At 36.6% G+C, this 19,690-nt stretch overlaps 4 protein-coding genes across 5 annotated transcripts; 1 reads left to right on the plus strand and 3 right to left on the minus strand.

Annotated features, from left to right (window-relative positions):
• Positions 1-208: 208 nt before the first annotated feature.
• On the minus strand, positions 209-3,340 carry pon (partner of numb). Its single transcript, XM_067780267.1, has 2 exons — positions 2,732-3,340; positions 209-2,677 (listed from the first exon to the last, which is right to left on the minus strand). Exons 1-2 carry the CDS (start codon positions 3,179-3,181, stop codon positions 1,355-1,357), a joined length of 1,773 nt encoding a protein of 590 aa, XP_067636368.1. The 5' UTR covers positions 3,182-3,340; the 3' UTR covers positions 209-1,354.
• A 1,939-nt stretch (positions 3,341-5,279) lies between these two features.
• On the minus strand, positions 5,280-8,481 carry LOC137247651 (kelch-like protein 28). Its single transcript, XM_067778625.1, has 7 exons — positions 8,127-8,481; positions 7,712-8,069; positions 7,153-7,611; positions 6,595-6,914; positions 6,182-6,383; positions 5,998-6,105; positions 5,280-5,926 (listed from the first exon to the last, which is right to left on the minus strand). The coding sequence occupies exons 1-7, from the start codon at positions 8,276-8,278 to the stop codon at positions 5,708-5,710; spliced, it is 1,818 nt and encodes a 605-aa protein (XP_067634726.1). The 5' UTR covers positions 8,279-8,481; the 3' UTR covers positions 5,280-5,707.
• Positions 8,482-15,964: 7,483 nt separating this feature from the next.
• mRpL30 (mitochondrial ribosomal protein L30) lies at positions 15,965-16,976 on the plus strand. The gene is made up of 2 exons (XM_067780271.1): positions 15,965-16,166; positions 16,234-16,976. Exons 1-2 carry the CDS (start codon positions 16,039-16,041, stop codon positions 16,646-16,648), a joined length of 543 nt encoding a protein of 180 aa, XP_067636372.1. The 5' UTR covers positions 15,965-16,038; the 3' UTR covers positions 16,649-16,976.
• Torsin (torsin family member) lies at positions 16,657-18,147 on the minus strand. Of its 2 annotated transcripts, none has more exons than XM_067780269.1 (4): positions 17,816-18,147; positions 17,482-17,750; positions 16,978-17,423; positions 16,657-16,916 (listed from the first exon to the last, which is right to left on the minus strand). In XM_067780269.1, the coding sequence occupies exons 1-4, from the start codon at positions 18,021-18,023 to the stop codon at positions 16,787-16,789; spliced, it is 1,053 nt and encodes a 350-aa protein (XP_067636370.1). In that variant the 5' UTR covers positions 18,024-18,147; the 3' UTR covers positions 16,657-16,786. The 2 variants fall into 2 exon arrangements, with proteins under 2 accessions (XP_067636370.1, XP_067636371.1); XM_067780270.1 differs by having other exon boundaries at positions 17,812-17,981.
• Between the last annotated feature and the right edge of the window lie 1,543 nt (positions 18,148-19,690).

A 19,690-nucleotide genomic window follows, 5' to 3' on the forward strand; every position in this document is an offset into this window, starting at 1 on the left:
TGGAGAAACTAAATATTGCGCTACACAACCCCTTGAATCCCCTTCGAAACAGCTGATGCTCTATTGTGAATTAGCAGTGAACAAATAATTTACTTACAATTGTGTAAATTTTGTAACAAAGTATATATTTCCTTAAAATACAACAAAAAAAGAAATAAAAAATTTATAAAATAATGTTTAGTATTGCAATTAGGTTGGTATTGATTGACCGCGAGGAGAATATAAATGTGAAAGCGATTCGGAACAATAAAGGGACGGTTCTAACCCTTTGGAGCTAATTGATTCACTGTAAGCTAAAAATTACTATTGTCAGCACTTTTGAATAACAAGTTAATTTTTATTCAATTAGCTTTCGCCAATATTACAGGCTAAACAAGCCGGCATTCTAATATTGGCTAGATATTCTTACCAACTCCTTGCCACCATTGAAGCAAAAATTTGGAGTTCCACCAATTGTAAAGTTGAGTACATGTGTTCGTTTTTTCGCATAGGGAAAAGGCGTTGGAAAGGACGAAATGTGTATTAGTCAATCTTGTTCCAGTGAGGTGTTAAACATTTTAAAACCGTCGCTTTGTCCACAATGTATAACTTGGCCGACTGACACGTGGTCATAAAAAATAGAATTTACATACTTAGGAATACAGGAATTACAGCTTCCGATTGTGCATTATTTATTGATGTATTTCTAATAACAAAAGTACATATAATCATAAGAGTATCAAATTTCAAAACTAAAAATTACTTAACGTTTTTTTTCCTCTCGTTCGCCTGTAAAATATAAGTGAACAAATTTGGGCTTCCCCGCTGTTCATTTCGCCCGAACAAAGAGTTGCCAATAAGGTGAAATCTTTTTCGAACACGAAAAATTTTTTCGCAATCCTCTGCGATAGGGTGAACAAAAACTGTGAACATTTTCGGGTGAAAACAAAACTCGCGATAAGGGTTAGTATATTCTTAGCCCCTAAGCCCTATTCGTCAACGGCTCGACTATAGCTGTACCAATTAGCACGCCTTCTCAGTTAGAACATTCCAATTATTTATCAGAAAAAATCGTATATGTATGTGCATTCATATGTAAGTATGTATTTTAAAGCAATATAAAAAACAACTCAAAGTGCAACAATGGTGACTTAAAGCGATATAAATGCCAGAAAAAACGTCTGGTTGTGAATCTATAGTTGCGTATAAATAGTTAAAATTTAGTAGTTAGTTAAGTTTCAACGGTAGTTCCTACTTAATTTTGACTATGAACACGCCCCATAATCTTTGGATGCAAAACAATCATTTTAAAAATTATCAATAATTTAGGTTGTAAAATAAATGTATTACATAGATAACTATGTAAATGAAGTAATCATTTACTGAAGTCGTATCCCTCTTGATTTTTGTGGAACACTGTCTTCATAAAATGCTGACCTATCTCACGTGTTGATCGTCTCAAACTGCTACGTAATGTAGGCTTGTTGCGTTCGCCATCTGTGCGCGGCAATAATTCCGCCTTTAATTTCATTGTACGTTCACTGGTATCAATTATGGAAACTTCAGTTTTGGACAACGGTGGTTGTAGTGACGTCGGTCGCACTGTTTTAGTTGGCCCTTTGCGACGTAAGCTATTACGTATTATTTTGTATGCGCTATTTAGTTGTTTTTCCTTTTCCTCGATACCCTCTTTTTCTGTCAAAAGGTTCTCATTTGTGTCAACATCTTGTTTAACTGCATCATTTCCATCATGTTTGTTAAGATGTATGAGTTTGCGTATGGATTTACGTATAATACTTCGTACATTAAGCAACTTTTTATGTTGGTTTGACTCGGATTCGACGGAAGCAGTTGAGTTTAGCGATTCCTTACTTCCTGTTGATTTTGGCGCCTGCGCTACAGAACGCTGATATCCACGCACGAAAGGTGCTGGCACGTTGAAATTCAACTCATCTTCATCAGAGTCAGAAGCATAAACCACATCTTCGTTTGCGGAATCGGGAAGTACTTCAAGTTGCTTACAGGCAGATGATATATTTGCTTTTCCTTCCGATTTAAAATGTTGCGCTGTGGCAGTACATGTCGGCGTTGTAGTTATTTGCCGTACTTCTTCAGTACTTTCATTTTCCTTTTCTTCATCTTCTTCAGCTATTTCCTCTAAACGTTGTGTAAAAGTAACTCTTTGCTCTACATCTACTTGCACCGTCAACTCAGCTGTTTTTACTTCCAATGCGTCTGCACCATGGTTCTTGCGCATTTTTGCTTCATTGATGCTGTTTTCCAATTCCAATTGATAGCGATCTAATTCTCTCCCTATGTCCATGCTGCTTTCTTCGCTAGCTGAATCTAATGAGCGTTTGGCTACAGCTAGCACGGGCGAAAAAACTAGTTTATCTGCTAAAAGCTTGCTTGGGGTCAATTGCTCAAGTTGTATATTTGAAAAATCTATGCGACAGCCCAAAGTTGGTTTAAAAGGCAACGCAATTCGCAAAGCAGTGTGATTCGCGCTCGACTCTTCATCTAAAGCAGGGTTTGCAAGACCCGCGCTTGGCGCAGTTACAGGTATACTAGCGCAACGTTGTATCTCAAAAGGATTAAGAGTGGCGCTACCATCTTGTGTACGCAGATTCAAAGCTGCATTTACGAAACAGTTTCTTTGAGGTGAATTCATTTGCTTAACAGGTAGCGCACGCACAACCTAAAAAGGAAAGGCCTTATTAAATAACTTAAGATAATAGCACATCTCCATCACCTCATAGGGATTAAATTGCTTTTCCGGTAACTCCAAATTCAGCGCTGGATTTTCAAAGCATGCCTCATTCAGTTCTGTTTCACGTTTCTTTTTCTTTGGTGGCTTACGCACCACCTCATATGGATTCTTGTTTGGTGTGTTTTTATTGTTAGCTTTTTCAATTGGTTCTTCTTGTGTAACTCCTGCATTTCTAACTATATCCGCAATTGATTTAACTTCCAGACATGGATTTTGTACATAATTATTAGTTATCGTTGCAGATATACGTCTGCGCGCTGTAGCTTTTTTGGGTGTTGAGCTAAAGGCAGCATTTGTAAAACCAGTTTTCGTCTCCGAGTTATGATCTACTTCGGTCTGCTCAAGATATCCTTCAGATTTTCTCTTCCGCTTCAGCGTAGGCACTGCTTCGCCAATCGCGGCTATCTCATTAACTTTGCTTGATTGGGGCATGTTTTTGTAGCTTATATTCGTAACAGGAATTAGAATTGTTAATAAAAATGAACTTCACTTAATTTAGCCATTTTGAATACAAAGCAGCTGCCGCCAAACAATGGGAATGTTCTTTCGCCTTTTCTGATTTGCCATACAAAACACACCAGTTAGAGCGACCTCGGGCTATTACTCGAGACAGGTTTTACATTTTCGGTCGTACTGTACCAGTCATTGTGAATAAATGTTGGGAACCATGGCGGAACCATACGAACGGAAATCAGCTGATTAGTACTATTTTACGATTTGACACTACAACTTCCGGCGCAGAACCATTTTGACATTAGCAGAAACGAGAAAATATAGACATTGCATAGACGAAAAATAGTGAGGCAAGCTTCACAAAATTCTAGTAGGTCACATTCACCACTTACCACAGCAGAATTTGTTAAACTACCACTGTCTGTATTTGTTATTTAACAATTATTTGTACACTTTTTATACAGCTAATGTGTTCAGAATTCACATTTTTACTCTCTAAAACTCCAATCAGTGTATTTCTGTGCTTAAATTATGCTAAAAATCGTGTTAAAATTTGTGGTGTGGTGGAAGTGACCTACTAGAATTTTGTTACGCTCCGCTGCTTTCCACCGAAGTTCGCGCATGCAATATCTTTATATTCCAAAATTTTTGACATTAGTCAGGGCTGTCATGGAATCCAATTGTTGTCGGAATCGGATTTAAAAACGATAAAATAATTACTTTGGTGTCATGAAATCCAATGTTATCGGTTTAATGTTCGAATTGGAATTAGTGTCGGTTTTAGGTCACAGAATCCGATAATATCGGTTTTGCTATCGGAAACAATCCAATCAGTTAAATGCTGTTGGATTTAGACTTTTCATAGTTGTATTTCTCTTGCAGTTGACTATTTTCTAAAAATGTAAGTAAATAAAAGTTTATTTTATAAAAATAAATGTAAATTTACATATATTTTCATTTTTAATAGGGGAAAACATAAAAATTCAATGCAAAACAGTATTTTGTCTGAATCTGTGGAGAAACATCCAGATATTCCGAAGGGCTTCACGAAGCCCATCATCTAAAATCGTTGACACCGTGCTTCTACCTACACTCATGCTAGAATCCTTGCTAACTGATCTTTGATATGGTCCTTCAACTAAAAATCGTAACGTAGCTGCTAGTTGCAGCACTGGCAGAACTTTCGAGCGAGTTACGCATCCTTCAATGGTGCACAATACCATTCGGAAAGCCTCTTTGCTTATGCGATAGTATGCAGTGTAACTGCAAATACACTATACATATCTAGAAACCCACATTAAGAAACAGTTTTAATTATTCTGTCTCTGGAAACTCAAATGGATTGCTGCGATCTCTCCAAAATTTTCCTTTTGACCTTCTAGCAACTTTGTTCTTCCAATAATATAAATGCTACAACTGCTGATGCCATTTTGATGTCAATCAATTTGTTTATTGCTGTTTAAATGCACAAAACTACTATTTTTTTAAATTTTGCCAAAAAAATTAACATCAAAATTGCCGGTGCACCGCAAAACAGCTGATTCGAACATCGGTTTTATTTACATTCGAAAAGAGCAAAACCAATACGGTTTTATGACACCAATTTAAAGCTGGAGACATTGGTGCTTTATCGGTAACCGTATCGGTAACCTTTTAACAGCTGATTCGACCAACCTTATGAGAATCAATGCAATCAATTATTGGTGCCGCTAAGGTCGTAACCGTATCGTAGCCAACCAATTGGGTTTTGGTTTACCGTCGTAACGATAAACAGCTGATTACGTTAGGGATACGGATACAGCGATACGACATACGGCACCAATGACTCCGGCTTAAATCAATATTTTTTTGTAATTCCGACAAAACGCAAAACCGACTTGGATTCCATGACAGCCCTGAGTGCATCGAATTACAAGAACAAAATACTTAAAGTTTTTGTGCTTGGATGTCATTTCCGCCTTGATTCCGTCCACGATAAAAACACCTGTAATGGACACTATGAATTCCTATAAATTCAAAAAGGTCATGGATATCAGGATCACAACTATAGTAAACAATGATCACAACGTTATTGTTTCTTTTGCATGTTAAATTTTTACTGTGATGTGGATCAGTATTCATTCAAACTCATATATATTTAAAAAATTTAACTTCCAACATTTGATAGGAAATTTATACAAAAAATTATGAATCCATTTTACTTGAAACAAAAATGAACATTTATTGTAATATACTCGAACTAATAGGTACTATATGCGAAAACATATGTATGTATGTATAAAAGTATTGAAAATATTCAACTTACAAACTATCGAACCACCAAGTAATAAGTAACGAAATAACAAGTAAGAACTTACCGGAAACCCCAAAAATTTTGAACATTTACGAACACCGAACACTGGGATTTCGGAAGAGGATGATGTCCCGGTAGTAATGGGGTGCCCGATAGTACATTAATAGCTTAATTGGCACACAATGTTTTTCCACATTTTTAGGCAATACATTTCACATTTGTTTATCACTTTTAATCAGTGCTTTTGGCAACGTAAAACAATAATAATGGCCAGCCATTGGTATTGGATTCTTGCCAATCCATTTATTTTGACCCTCATTGTATACTGAAACACAATTTGTGCAGTCGTTTGTATAGCCACCAATAGCCCATAATTGGTTGTCGATAGAAATGCAACCAAACCCCCAACGCCCAATTTTCAATGAGCGTCTCTGAAAAATAAATTGTATTAAAATATTAGTTAAACCTTTTTAAATTACAAAAATTAAGTATTTCACCAAACCTTTATCCATTTATTATTTCGTGGATCAGAACAACGTTCCAGTGTTGGGGAGATTTCCATTTGATTACAACCACCTATAACATATATTTGTTCATTGTGTACAGTTGCCTAAAATGGAATTAGTGCATTGATGAATTGGCCGAGAAAAAAGATATATTGTTAAAAAATTGTTATCTGCACTTACACTAGGAGAGCTATGTACTTCATTCATATCTATGCATTGAGTCCAGCAATTCATTGAAGGATCATAACATTCAACAGAATTTAAATCACGTTCATTGCATCCGCCCATTACAAAAATTTTCCCATTGAGTACAACAGCACATGCGTTGTAACGCGCCGTGATCATGCCTTTCATTTGTCGCCATCCTTTGGAAGCGGAATACCTTAAAGCAGGAGTTTTGAGAATGATTAGAGCCGCAATTTTTTTTATCATTTGGAGGGTAAGTAAGACAGATACTGACGGAGGTAGATTGATAAAGGACGACGGAGTGCGAGAGGTGAAATTAGAGGGACGGGAAACAGGAGAAAAATAGAGATGGAGAGTGATGAAGGCGGGAATGGCAGTAAGGGAGGGATATTAACATATATACTTACACTTCCACTGATTGCAAAATTTGGTTCTGTGTTCCTCCCCATCCACCAATTACATAAATTTTGTCATTTAATGTTACAACACAATGCAAATATCGAGAATGTTTCAATGAAGGTAATTCTTTAAATCTTTTAGTTTCAAAATTCCAACAGCTAACTTCGTTAATTGTTTTATTATTTCGAAGACCGCCAATGAAAATTAAGTTGTTGTTATTATAAACTACACGAAATTCTGAGACATCATTATCTAATGGTACATCCACACATGTCAGCCATAAATCTTCAGTTTTGTTGTATTGAAAGATGGTTTTTGACTCTCCGCCCTGTAATTTTTGAGACATAATAAATCAGTTTTGGACTTCTGACAAAGTCATTCTGAACGATATTAGTTCGCTGATATGACAGCCTTTGAAAGAAAAAAACTGAATCTATTCAAAGAATTCACAATTCAAGAATTCACCCTAACTCAGCAAACAATATAAAAAGCCTTTTTTCTCAAGATCCTCAGCTCGGCCGTCGATAAGGAAAGTATTAAATTAAGATTCAAGAATGTACATTTACCTTTATACTTAAAGCAAGAAATGAATTTTCTTCCGAATTCACGCTATTATTGTTAGTGTCATTATAACAAGAATGTATCCTCGTTCCTCCGTTGATTAGACCCGAATGTTGTACCGATCTAGAAATCACATCCGGTCCCCTACGTGGCGTTATGTATTTTATTGATAGACTAGAACGAGCCCATGGGTGATTGATCCATGTTAACGCTTCCATTGCCAAAATTTGACAACCCGGTAAACGTTGGATGTACCCCAATATGAAATTGGTATCAAATTGCGTTAGTCGCAGACACGAGATTAAGTTGGGTAGTTGTTGCTCACGCGCACAAGCATCGTGCTCATACCAACGCTTAACAGCATCAAAAACATCTTGCTCAGTTGGCGCATTCAAAACATCACTCTTTAAAAACTTTCGCAGTTTGATAGCTTCAAAATTTAAAAAAACCTCGTTTTGGGTTATCTAAAAAGTTAATGAATATTTATATTGTTGTGAATCTTATCTAGTTTACTATATGTACTTTTTACTATTCTACAAAAAGAAAAAAAGAACAAAAACTTACCCACATAAAATTGCAAACTTCATATTCCAAAATTTTCTCCCTTATTATCTCACATTGAATCTCGCTTTCCAGAGCATGTACTTGCCGTAGCGGCTGCTCTTTTATATGGTCCATTAAGAAGTCAACGCAATTAGTTACAACGTCCTCCAGTTGCAGGAACCATGCTGCCTTCAACATTCGGTCTACGTTGTTCATGGTTATGTGCGTTTTTCCGGTATAGCAAAAGGTGATTAACCGTCCAAAAGTATGGCCATCGATGTCGAAAATTTCTATGAGGGGACAGGTGTTTACGTTGCTTCTAAACACTTCCTTGAAATTTGGACTTGCCGCTGATAAAATCAAGCGATGCGCCGTAACCCTGCGTAAATTGACAATCAAGTGTATGTTAATCTACAGGATCGTGGTAACAACTTACGAAACTGTTGGATTTGTTAACTTAAAAGTAACATCTATTAAATGCTGCTGGTCGAAGTGTTCGTATATTTGTAACAAGAGCTTGGTCATATAATAATTCACTTCAGGATTTCCATTGGCTGAATGTAGATATAAATTACATATTGCCGCCATTGTCTCTTAGGTGCAGAAAATGTGATGGAGTCAACTAGTTTTAATACGGCACAAATTACCAATCTGATTGTTTATTTATTAACTGCAACACTGAACTTGCACAATTTGATAGAAGTTTTAATTCCACCGGTTTTGTATATTTGTCTTATCGTAAATGTATTGTTATTGCCGTTGTAACGGCAAAATTGGTGAGCAACAGGCGCGACATACAATGATGACATGATACGAAACATTCATTCTCTCTCTATTCGTTTCCAGGAATGGGTCTTAAAGTTCATTCAATTGTAAACATTGGTTCATTCGATTGTAAACAAAATTCATTCGTTTCCAAGAATGGGTCTTGAAGATCAGAGTTGCGTAAACCGCGCAAAAAAAAAATCCAAGAAAATCGGTGCGTTTTCATTATTTTTCATTTCAAGTGTATTCAACTACATAAGCGGATCAAAAATTTGTAAAAAAGGTACAAGAAATAACAAAATTAAATGAGCTATTATATTAACGCACGAAAAGAGATAAGTACATTTTATCTTAAAAAAATAAAATAAATGTAAGGCGCGATAACCTCCGAAGAGATCTAAGGCCGAGCTTCTCTTCCAATTTGCGTCGTGCTCCTCTTGATTTTTCCCTACAAATTGGCCGGACGGGACCTACATGTTTTATGCCGACTCCGAACGGCATCTGCAAGGCAGATGAGTTTTCACTGAGAGCTTTTCATGGCAGAAATACAATCGGAGCGCTTGCCAGACACTGCCGAGGGGCGACCCCGCTTAGAAAAATTTTCTTCTAATTGAAAAATCTTATTTCTAAAATTTTGATGTTGCTTTGCCCGGGAGTTGAACCCAGGGCATACGGTGTGATAGGCGGAGCACGCTACCATCACACCACGGTGGCCTTAGCTATCAAAAAATTAAATTTCACGTGTTGTCACGGAAAAATTTTTAACGGGTAAAATAAGCTTTTTTTTGTATTTGTGATCCTGAAAAAAATCCGAGTTTTTTGATATCCCATTTGACAATCTTGAGTAAGTTTTCGGTGAAAATCATAAATTAAACCTTTACCATGTAAAATACCTCAAAGTTATTCCGAAATGCCCAAATTTGATTTTGAGGATGATGGCATCTATGGTCAATGTTATAAAAAATGCACATTTTCGCGCGCTCTCAGAGAGCGAGAAGTTTCATATCATGTCATCATTGGCGACATATCTACCAAAATAATCAATGATGACATGATACGAAACATTCATTCTCTCTCAATTCGTTTCCAGGAATGGGTCTTAAAGTTCATTCAATTGTAAACATTGGTTCATTCGATTGTAAACAAACTTCATTCGTTTCCAAGAATGGGTCTTGAAGATCAGAGTTGCGTAAACCGCGCAAAAAAAATTCCAAGAAAATCGGTGAGTCTTCATTATTTTTCATTTCAAGTGTATTCAACTACATAAGCGGATCAAAAATTTGTAAAAAAGGTACAAGAAATAACAAAATTAAATGAGCTGTTATATTAACGCACGAAAAGAGATAAGTACATTTTATCTTAGCTATGAAAAAATTAAATTTCACGTGTTGTCACGGAAAAATTTTTAACGGGTAAAATAAGCTTTTTTTGTATTTGTGATCCTGAAAAAATTCGAGTTTTTTGATATCCCATTTGACAATCTTGAGTAAGTTTTCGGTGAAAATCATAAATTAAGCCTTTACCATGTAAAATACCCCAAAGTTATTCCGAAATACCCAAATTTGATTTTGAGGATGATGGCATCTATGGTCAATGTTATAAAAAATGCACATTTTCACGCGCTCTCAGAGAGCGAGAAGTTTCATATCATGTCATCATTGAAAATAATGTAAATTTAAAAGCTCGAACACATGCGATCACTGATGACATGATACGAAACTTTTATTCTCTCTCAATTCGTTACCAGGAATGGGTCTTGAAGTTCATTCGATTGTAAACAAAAGTTCGTTCGTTTCCAAGAATGGGTCTTGAACATCAGATGGCTATAGAGTTGCCGAAACTACCCAAAAAAAAACTCCAAGAAATCCGTTCGGTTTCATTATTTTCAAAAAATCAGCAAGTAAGGTGATAAAAACTTATTAAAATTTATAAAAAAGGCAAAGTTTTGTAGAAATATTTTATGATAGATAAGTGAAAAAATATGAAATAATATATTTCGATTGCGTTGCTTTGCTTTGTTGCGCTTGCACCGCCATAAGATAACAATGAAGGGCTAGCCCCTTTTTCACTTTGATGCGACCAAAATATTTATTTACATACATATGTATATCCACATACAATAAAAAACGCAAAAAATTTATAAGAAATTACGAAATTAGATCACTTGGTGAAGTATCTGCGTTGTCGTCCGCAAAAGGCTGTTAATTATACATGTTGCGTTAACCTATACGTATACCTACAATTTATCTCAGCTGTCAAAAGTGGAATGTTGCAACGCTCCACAAAAACCTGGCCTTTATGCATCCATTTACATCAATGCGAAGACTAAGAAGCTGACTTTTTCTCCAATCGAAAGCTGTTATCAAAACCCGTTTCGTGTGCAGCCCTTCGATGAAAGGTGTTGTCACTGATAAATTTTCCACGGGTGAAAAATAGTTATTTTTTCTTCGGATTTGTAATCCTGACAAAAATTTTAGTTTTTTGATATCCCATTTGACAATCTTGAGTAAGTTTTCAGTGAAAATTATAAATTAAACCTTTACCATGTAAAATACCCCAAAGTTATTCTGAAATGCCCAAATTTAATTTTGAGTATGATGGTATCTATGGCCAATATTATAAAAAATGCACATTTTCACGTGCTCTCAGAGAGCGAGAAGTTTCATATCATGTCATCTGTGCATACGATGTTTGATGACGCATCGACCATTGTACAGGTCATAGCGGAATGATACAAGGTGGCAGCATGGTGACATACCTACAAACATAAATAAAAATTCCATGTACTTTGTTTTTGTAAATTCGATGGACAAATGTCAAAATCGTACTGCACCGGAAGTTGATGTAATGGTTGATGTCTCAAATCAAATAAAAAAAGTTTATAATCAGCTGTTCCATGCTGCCACCTTGTATCGTTGCGCCATGGTACAGGTTTACAAGTATGATATGTATGAGAGGGAAACAATTTCTTTCCCTTTCTAACACACGGCAGTTTGACACTTCGGTCAGTGTCAAACTAGCGTGAAACCCAGTGGAACCTGCGTGGAACATGAGTTTTGACACTGAACGAAGTGTCAAAATTACCGGGGTTGCTTCGTCGAAAGCGACACAGGGAAGCAAGAAAGGGATCGGAATATCAGATATGGGTTGCTGTGATGGTAAATTTTTTTGAACGAATTTAGTAGGAAATTTTAAGTGCACCCATATGGGTCCTTTAGAAAATTATAAAAGGGTCTTCAATTGGGGTATCTGAGGACGCGTAGTTATTTCAGAATTAAGAATACAAACACGTGAGTTAAGTTTTTCTACCCGTTCAAAAGTTCTCCGCGAAAAACAGTTTGAAACCGAGGTCGACTGCAATAATCCGTCCAAAAAAGCGGAAAGAAAAATGAATAGACACGTTTTGTCCTGTTGTCAATAGTCCGAAGAGAAAAAGTATTCGAATTATTGGAAACGAGGCCAAAACGGGTCAATTAATAACTCCCCCGACGGTTTTGGTCGTGTTTTAGCAATCGTACCCGGTAATAAAGTATCACAATTTGTTAATTAAAATTGTCCAAAATATATGGTTATTAAAGAGAGATGTAATTAAGTGCTCGTTTGAAAGTAAATAAGTATATTTCTTTGTAATATAAGAAAAAAAATTTTAAGCAGTTTTCGATAGCAGCTACTAAACTTTTTTTTGCCCTAAGAAGTACAACAGTGCCAAATAGCATCAACAAAAAAAAAAAACCAACAAGAACAAGCATTTTATCAGGTGAGCGTGGCTGTGTATGTGCGTGCTGCTACATATCCTACTTGTAGACCTGTACAATGGCATCGACCACTCAAACAAAATAAAGTAATCAAAATGAAATAGGATTTTTATTTAGTTGCAGCTTTTTTGACAGATAGCTCATGGAAAATTATGTCAAAAAGCTGCAACTAATTTTAAAACCTATTTTATTTTGACTACGACTATGCGGCCATGTGTTTGTTTGCAAGCGCATCCCATAGATTAGATTGATACGAACATTGTGAATGATGACAAAGTGTGTTATCTTATCTGTCAACTGCCTGACAGGCTGTTCAATATGGCTACTTTTCATCCATGCTTTATTTTCCGGCTGCAATACTTGAATTAAATTTCGGAATTTTTGTAAATTACAACCATGACGGAACGATACAAGGTGGCAGCATGGTGACATACCTACAAACATAAATAAAAATGCCATGTATTTTGTTTTTGTAAATTCGATGGACAAATGTCAAAATCGTACTACGCCGAAAGTTGATGTATCAAACCAAATAAAAAAAGGGTATGATCAGCTGTCCCATGCTGCCACCTCCAGCAGTTTTTCGATCAGCTGTTTTTCTGTTTGTAAATTGCTGTTGGCAAAAATTTTACCAACATGAAATTGCAGCTCTCAGCAAAATGAAATGTCACTTTACTGTTGTTGTTGTTGTTGTAGCGATTAGGTTACTCCCCGAAGGCTTTGGGAAGTGTTATCGATGTGATGGTCCTTTGTCGGATACAGATCCGATACGCTCCGTTAACACAGCACCATTAAGGTGCTGGCCCGACCATCTCGGGAACGATTTATATGGCCACATTGAACCTTCAGGCCATCCCTCCCTCCCCACCCCCAAGTTCCATGAGGAGCTTGGGGTCGCCAGAGCCTCGTCTGTTAGTGAGACGGGATTCGCCGCTCGAAGGTGAGGTTGACAATTGGGTTGGAGAAGCTATATATTGCGCTACACAACCCCTTGAATCCCATGTCACTTTACTCTCTCTATTTCTTAATTTTTTGTTGGATTGGCGGGTGCGCGAACAGAAAAACCTGCAAAATTTGCAAAGTAGCAGAAAACTTGAGTAGCCCAACGAAGCTATTATTAGGGGAAAAAGTCGATTAGTCAAATCATATCCATAGTGTTCCTATACAAGTGTGTCAACTAAGTGATAAACGTCAAAACTACAAACATCCTCGCTCACCTGATGCAAATCTCAGGTCTAGAGTTGCATTTTTGGACATAAGAGTAGTTCAAGCTGAGTTGCATTTGATAGTTTAATAAATCTTTGTAGTATTTACAGATGAAATAGTTGCATATATTTCCGCAGAAATAAGAATACTAGAAGACTTATAGACTGCAACAATGCGGAAAGATACGGAAAGCAAAATTTATTTAAATTAGAGTCAAAAAATAAAGCGTCACACGTGTAACATGGAAAAATTTCACTTCTAAGGCTGTTTACACAAATGCATAAGGGCAAATATATATAAACGCTTTGGTCGCTACAAAGCAAAGATATCGTAGGGCGTTTCATTGTTTTTCGTATGCCGTTTTCAAAGCGTAGGCACTCAACCAAAGCATTTATGTAAATTTTTCGATACTTCGCCCTACAGATTAATTAATGAATGCAACACAACCAAAGCGGCTGTGTAAATCCGCCTTACAAGCCAACCTAATAAAACCGCACTGCGTTTTTTTAACGCACGCAAACAACCGGCGTTTTTTGCCCTAACCCAAATAAGCATGCGTTGCGACAATGTAAGACATGTGTGCAAACGTCAAATCTAAATGTCACACAGAACAAAAATTGGAAATCGAGTTAGGTTTTCACGCAGCAACTTCAATTTTCGTTGCTCTCATATAAGTTGTATGTGCATGAGACATTTTTGACAGAAAATGACTTGCGTGCGTTTATATTAGGTTCGCTTGTTAATTTTTATAGCTGTGAAAGTCTCCTGCAAATAAAATTGTGCTGTGAGTGCAAACAAATCAAACTTCTATATGACACTACTTTATTCTCTATGTATTTTTCTTGTATTTTCTCTTATCTTTTTTGTCGAGGGAGCCAATAAGGTTTATTGGTAATGGTGTAAGTGTGTGAACTATATTCAAAAAACCAACGAAATACAAGAAAAATGCAACGTAGTTCATTAAAAACAAACAAGACAGTTTGTATTTCGATAGAGTTTTTTGACATTAGGCCGTTTTTTCTTTATTTTTTCTGACAAATGAAAAGTTTGTTTTTAGTTTCAAAATTTTGTGCATAAAAACACAACTAAATTCAAAGTGTAAATTGTGTGTGCAAATGAGTTTTCAATAAGTGTACATTTTTCAGTTTTTCAAAGTTAAGGAATTGACCTCCAGAATCTTCTGTTACACAAATATAGTGAACTTGGGTACAGAAATTCAAATTAAAAAGTTTTTCACAATAATTTGAAAAACCCTACGTTTTCTCTGCTTTTTACACTTAAAGGAGTAACCCTCCGTAATAAATTGAACTTTTAATGAAATTCAATAACTCTGAACTGAACACTTTTCGCCATGATATAAAATTAAAATGCTGTGGAAGAGGAGCAACACTTTTGTGACTACATAAACCCTGTTTCAATCTTTTAGGTCTCTGCACAGAACCCTAATTGACCGTTTTCAACCGAAACAACAATGGCAACCCAGATTTTCCCGTTATGCTCACTTAAGCGAGTGCCTGTCAGAAAGAAGTCAACACACTTGTGCTTGTACACTATGATCATATCAATCAAACTGTCAAATCATATTAAAGAAGTATCAATGAGCTGATTTCCAGCCGTCACCTGTCCTGGTTCCGGCATGCCACTGTGAACACAACCTTGTGCCAGAAAATAGTTTAAAGGGCTCAATACTGATACTTAGCATAGACTTGACTTGAGAACTGTCACTTACAGTTCTGTTAAATGAACATTCCATGTTAAGGCTTGGTTTCCTCTGAAAGCGGTGCCGCTTTATTACGACCGCTAAAGAACGCCCGGTATACTCACCGTTTTCAGCGGCGACGCTTTGTTGGAAACTATGAACACTTAATGAACACTTACGACAGAGGACCACAAAATTTTATTATAAATTTTGCCCTTTTTTCAGTTTATCCTTTTACTTTTTAACTGCACATACAAAAATAAAACATGTCCAAAAAAATTTAAATTCAAAAATATTGTTTATTTTATAAATATTTGACAAAATGTTTACCGCTTTGACAATAGCGGTGGCAAAAAAAGGTGATGAACTAGTTTCTACCGTCATGAAAGCCGTAATATTTTATGCCCTGCCGCTATATTACGTTACGGCCAACTTCACCGTCTTCTTAGTTTACACATAATTACTTTTACACTGCAACATTTTTCACAGCATACTCTACCGCTATGTAACGGCCGCTTAATAGCGGCACCGCTTTCGAGGAAACCAAGCCTTTACTGATTACTCAAAACTTAGCAACACTTGACTTAGAAGTCTGTTGAATTTTGATTTCCTATGTAAGTTCTAAGTGCCGTTTACATTTTGAGGTGCCATTTATTTGTTTCCCTTTCATTTTGACATTTTCTCATACAAATTGACATATATTGATTATGATGCCAGATTGTATGCGCTAAGTGGAGTATAATCGTGGCTAAGTTGCCAAGTTTACGCCAAGTCAAGTCAAGCCTATGCTAAGTATCAGTAATGGGCCCTTAAGATTTCAAAGCTGTCAAAGTCAGCTGTTTTTGGTTTTCTTCTTGTGTTTCATAACTTAACAGGACTTGAGCTCTTTTCACTGAATTTATTACATTTTTACAAGAAAAGCCATGGCTTTACATAAATTCCTGCAACCTACATCATTATTATCGCAAATTGTGCGTTCCTATGGTAAGCACAATAAAAAGTATTTATACAAGGAAGGCAAGAAATATGGCAAGATCATATACTACCCAATGTAAGTAGCTGATATATCCAACTTGTGCTTAACATTTACAATTCATTTTTTTTTTTGTTTTTATAAGGACCCCTGATCATGAAGATCCTCCATTTGAACCAGCTAAACTCTTTCGTGTACAGCGTATTAAACCAGTCAAAGGTAATCCATATTGGGAGAAACGTATACTAAAAGATCTCGGACTTGATGGTAAACAAAGCGATTTCACCGTGGTAAAAAATATACCCGACGTGAACGCATTGCTGTGGAAAGTAAAACATCTTATTAAAGTTACCCCCGTTACATTCCCATATGGTGAGCCTACAGCAAATGATGTTAAGCACACAATACTCAAGGAGAATGGTGAATGCATTGTGACTAAAGAAATAGGACCTGTCGAGCAGCGTTTGGAAGCGACTGAGGCATTTGAGACAGATCCAAAACGTTTGGATACCGAATTGTTAAAACGTGATTCACGTAAGAAATGGTTGAATCCGTGGTAGTCAAAGACTGTTGTATAGTAAATGCAGACATTTTCGCATACATTTATTATAAAAAAACAACATTAAATATGACTTTTTAATTCGCTTTGAACCTATGCGGAAATCGCGGTATGCACAGAAAATCTGCTCCAAACATATTTAACCTTCTGATATCGAGTTCGAGTTATTCCAAACCTCTGTCGCCACTTTCTTTTCGATCGTTTTACAGCCGGATGTGGCGAAAAGTCCATGTGTGCGATCAAACGTAATCACATCTTGCAGCAGTGACCTAAGTTAAACAATGTCATAAAATAATTACCGAACAAATATTAAAAAAAAAAATAACATACTCTATCGCATTTTTTTGTGGTCTGCGATCCCATTTTGCGTACTCTGTCTCTATGCACTTATGCACATGTGCCTTCTCAAGCGGCAAGAATGGTATATAATGATCGATTACATGTTGTTCTATCAAACTAGCTTTCTTTAAACCACCATCCAGATTGTATGACGCCTTTTCCAAAATCTGCTCAAATGCACTTAATTTAATGTTTTCGCGCAATTCACCACTTTTTAGCATTTTAGCCAATTGATCTGATATTTGCACACCTGCCGTATTTGAAATAAAAATAAATATCGCTTTTGTACCATCCAAGTTATTAGGCAGCGAATTATAATCTACTAAGGATGCTAACGATTCAAAAACACCCTGCGGCATTTTGTCCACTTCATCGAATATAAATAACGAACGTGCACAATCGGTTATGCCATTCACAACATCATCACGTATAAATCTCTAAATAAAGTTATTTATAACTGGTTTTTGCGTTTTATAATTATTTATATTCGCTTACATTATATTCTGCTACATTTTGGCTCAATGAAAAATGCAATCTTCCCATATATTTATGTACAAATCGACTTTTAACACCCTTTTCATATAATGATTCGGCAATCATATCAGCAACATAGTTTTTGCCGGTACCCGGAGTCCCATGAAAGCTCATCACCAATGGTTTGCGCGATTTACTATGCCTGTGGAAATGGGCCTCCAAAGCAGATATTAACTGCTGTATGACAATATGTTGTCCATAAAGATTTTTCTGTAATAGTCCTTTCAACTCTGAATAAGAATAGAAAAAATTAAAGTAAGTTGGATGTACACGGCGGTTGCATTTATTAACTTGCTTGTAATATCTGCTGGAATAGAGCGATCATTGCAGCATTCTGTCATACGACAGTAAGTTTGTTCCTTAAAAAAACCGAAACCCGTATATGCGCCGGCAAGTGCACCGGCACCAACAGCCAATGATATTGGATCAATCAAACAATTGACTGTTTGTAAATTGAACAACGAAATACAGACCGCCCCAAAAATTGTCCATGAGTTTAACATAGTTATTAGTATTTTTACTACGTGTAATTCCCGTAAATAGCAAGGAATTAAAAGAATAGCCGAATGTCAGTTAAGCGAAATGTACATTCCTAACCGGAAATTCACCACTTTTTACCATGAGCAAACACCCAATAGAGATCGCGTCTTATTGAACACGGCCCACCCTTTTGATGGGAATTTCGCATCGGAAGATTGTTGTGGTAGGCAATTGCAAATGCCTGCTTTACGTTGCGTTGCTACCATGGTATAATTATAGAGGGTTTTCCACTTTTGACGTTTGTAAAGGGGAATTTGAGTGGACTGCATACAGAACAAAGAAGGGGAAAATACAGTTTTCAAAATAATTGAATAAAAAAATTAAAAGATATTAACGAAAAACCGAAAAATTATCCTGAGTTCCTGCGAAACTGAGGGGGGTATAGTATTTTTGCCCGCAAAACCTTTCCGCGTTGGCGACCTTCGGCCGACACCTGTTCTAGACTTTTACCTCCGCATTCAAAATAGAAACAAGGTCTGTGTCAAACGGAAGGCATTGTGAATGATGACTTAAGCTGGAGACATTGGTGCTTTATCGGTAACCGTATCGGTAACCTTTTAACAGCTGATTCGACCAACCTTATGAGAATCAATGCAATCGATTATTGGTGCCGCTAAGGTCGTAACCGTATCGTAGCCACCCATTTGGTTTTTGGTTTACCGTCGTAACGATAAACAGCTGATTACGTTAGGGAGACGACTACAGCGATACGACATACGGCACCAATGACTCCCGCTTAATACGCCAATTACAAGGCTCAAGTATCCTTCTGCCAATTACCAATTTGCACAAGGATTTGCCCGGTGTGTGCAATGGTTGCGCTATTTGCGCAGAGAACTGTGCTAAAATCAAAACGATTTTGATATTTACGCATGTCTGCAAATATTGCACATGCATTTTTCTTCGTGTGTGGTGAATCTTACACAGTTTACCTGTGGTTTCCTGATAATATAACATCAGTAATTATTGCTTAAAAATTGTTACGGTCTGCTGCTACGGTCTACGGCCATGATCCCCTTGGGAGCGTGTTCACGCGAACACACCTAGCGATGTGGTGAAAGTGGCGATAAAAAAATATCGAAAACCGGAAAAAGACAGACCGGCCATCACTACGAAAAATTTTTTCTCTTTTAGCACGAGGTTCCAGCAGCGTAAAGCTCGAGTAAGTCATCCTGATAAGAATTTAAACCCAATGGGTAGAACTTGAACATTTTCCAAAGTTCTATGAAATAATTCCTTACTGGTGCAAGGAAGATTGGAAGAGCAAAAGAAAATATACACAAATACATACTGCGAAGGCTGATGCACAATAAAAGCGGGAACTATTTTGTGGAATTGCTGCTATGTATTGAAAGGTTTAATTAATTCAACTACGCCAATAATTACTTATAAAAGTTATGGTGATCAACGCCAATCAACTAAACCTTAAAACTGCATGTGTTACATATGCACATATTTGTTGAACGTAGAATTAGTCATAAACCAACAATACGGAATCGCGTTAACCCATTAAACGCGAAAGCTAAATAGCAAAGTTAGAACAACCAAATTTTTTGTGGTTACTACAAGGACTGATATGTACCCAAAACTGCAACTAAAAGTTTCAACCTCTATCCTGATGAGTCTGAAC

The sequence above is a fragment of the Eurosta solidaginis genome, chromosome 4 (assembly GCF_040869045.1).
Source record: "Eurosta solidaginis isolate ZX-2024a chromosome 4, ASM4086904v1, whole genome shotgun sequence".
Taxonomy (NCBI): Eukaryota; Metazoa; Arthropoda; class Insecta; order Diptera; family Tephritidae; genus Eurosta; species Eurosta solidaginis.

What these genes read in the sequence shown, in the direction of transcription:
- pon (XM_067780267.1), bottom strand. Translation starts at nt 3,181, where the DNA reads ATGCCCCAATCAAGCAAAGTTAATGAGATAGCCGCGATTGGCGAAGCA. An exon ending in AGCAATTTAATCCCTATGAG is followed by an intron (nt 2,678 to 2,731) that starts GTGATGGAGATG and finishes TTTCCTTTTTAG; the next exon opens with GTTGTGCGTGCGCTACCTGT.
- LOC137247651 (XM_067778625.1), bottom strand. Translation starts at nt 8,278, where the DNA reads ATGGCGGCAATATGTAATTTATATCTACATTCAGCCAATGGAAATCCT. An exon ending in ATTTTGCAATCAGTGGAAGT is followed by an intron (nt 6,384 to 6,594) that starts GTAAGTATATAT and finishes TCCTGCTTTAAG; the next exon opens with GTATTCCGCTTCCAAAGGAT. An exon ending in AAGTACATAGCTCTCCTAGT is followed by an intron (nt 6,106 to 6,181) that starts GTAAGTGCAGAT and finishes ATTCCATTTTAG; the next exon opens with GCAACTGTACACAATGAACA.
- mRpL30 (XM_067780271.1), top strand. Translation starts at nt 16,039, where the DNA reads ATGGCTTTACATAAATTCCTGCAACCTACATCATTATTATCGCAAATT. An exon ending in AAGATCATATACTACCCAAT is followed by an intron (nt 16,167 to 16,233) that starts GTAAGTAGCTGA and finishes TGTTTTTATAAG; the next exon opens with GACCCCTGATCATGAAGATC.
- Torsin (XM_067780269.1), bottom strand. Translation starts at nt 18,023, where the DNA reads ATGTTAAACTCATGGACAATTTTTGGGGCGGTCTGTATTTCGTTGTTC. An exon ending in TATTCCAGCAGATATTACAA is followed by an intron (nt 17,751 to 17,815) that starts GCAAGTTAATAA and finishes ATTCTTATTCAG; the next exon opens with AGTTGAAAGGACTATTACAG. An exon ending in AAAATGTAGCAGAATATAAT is followed by an intron (nt 17,424 to 17,481) that starts GTAAGCGAATAT and finishes AACTTTATTTAG; the next exon opens with AGATTTATACGTGATGATGT.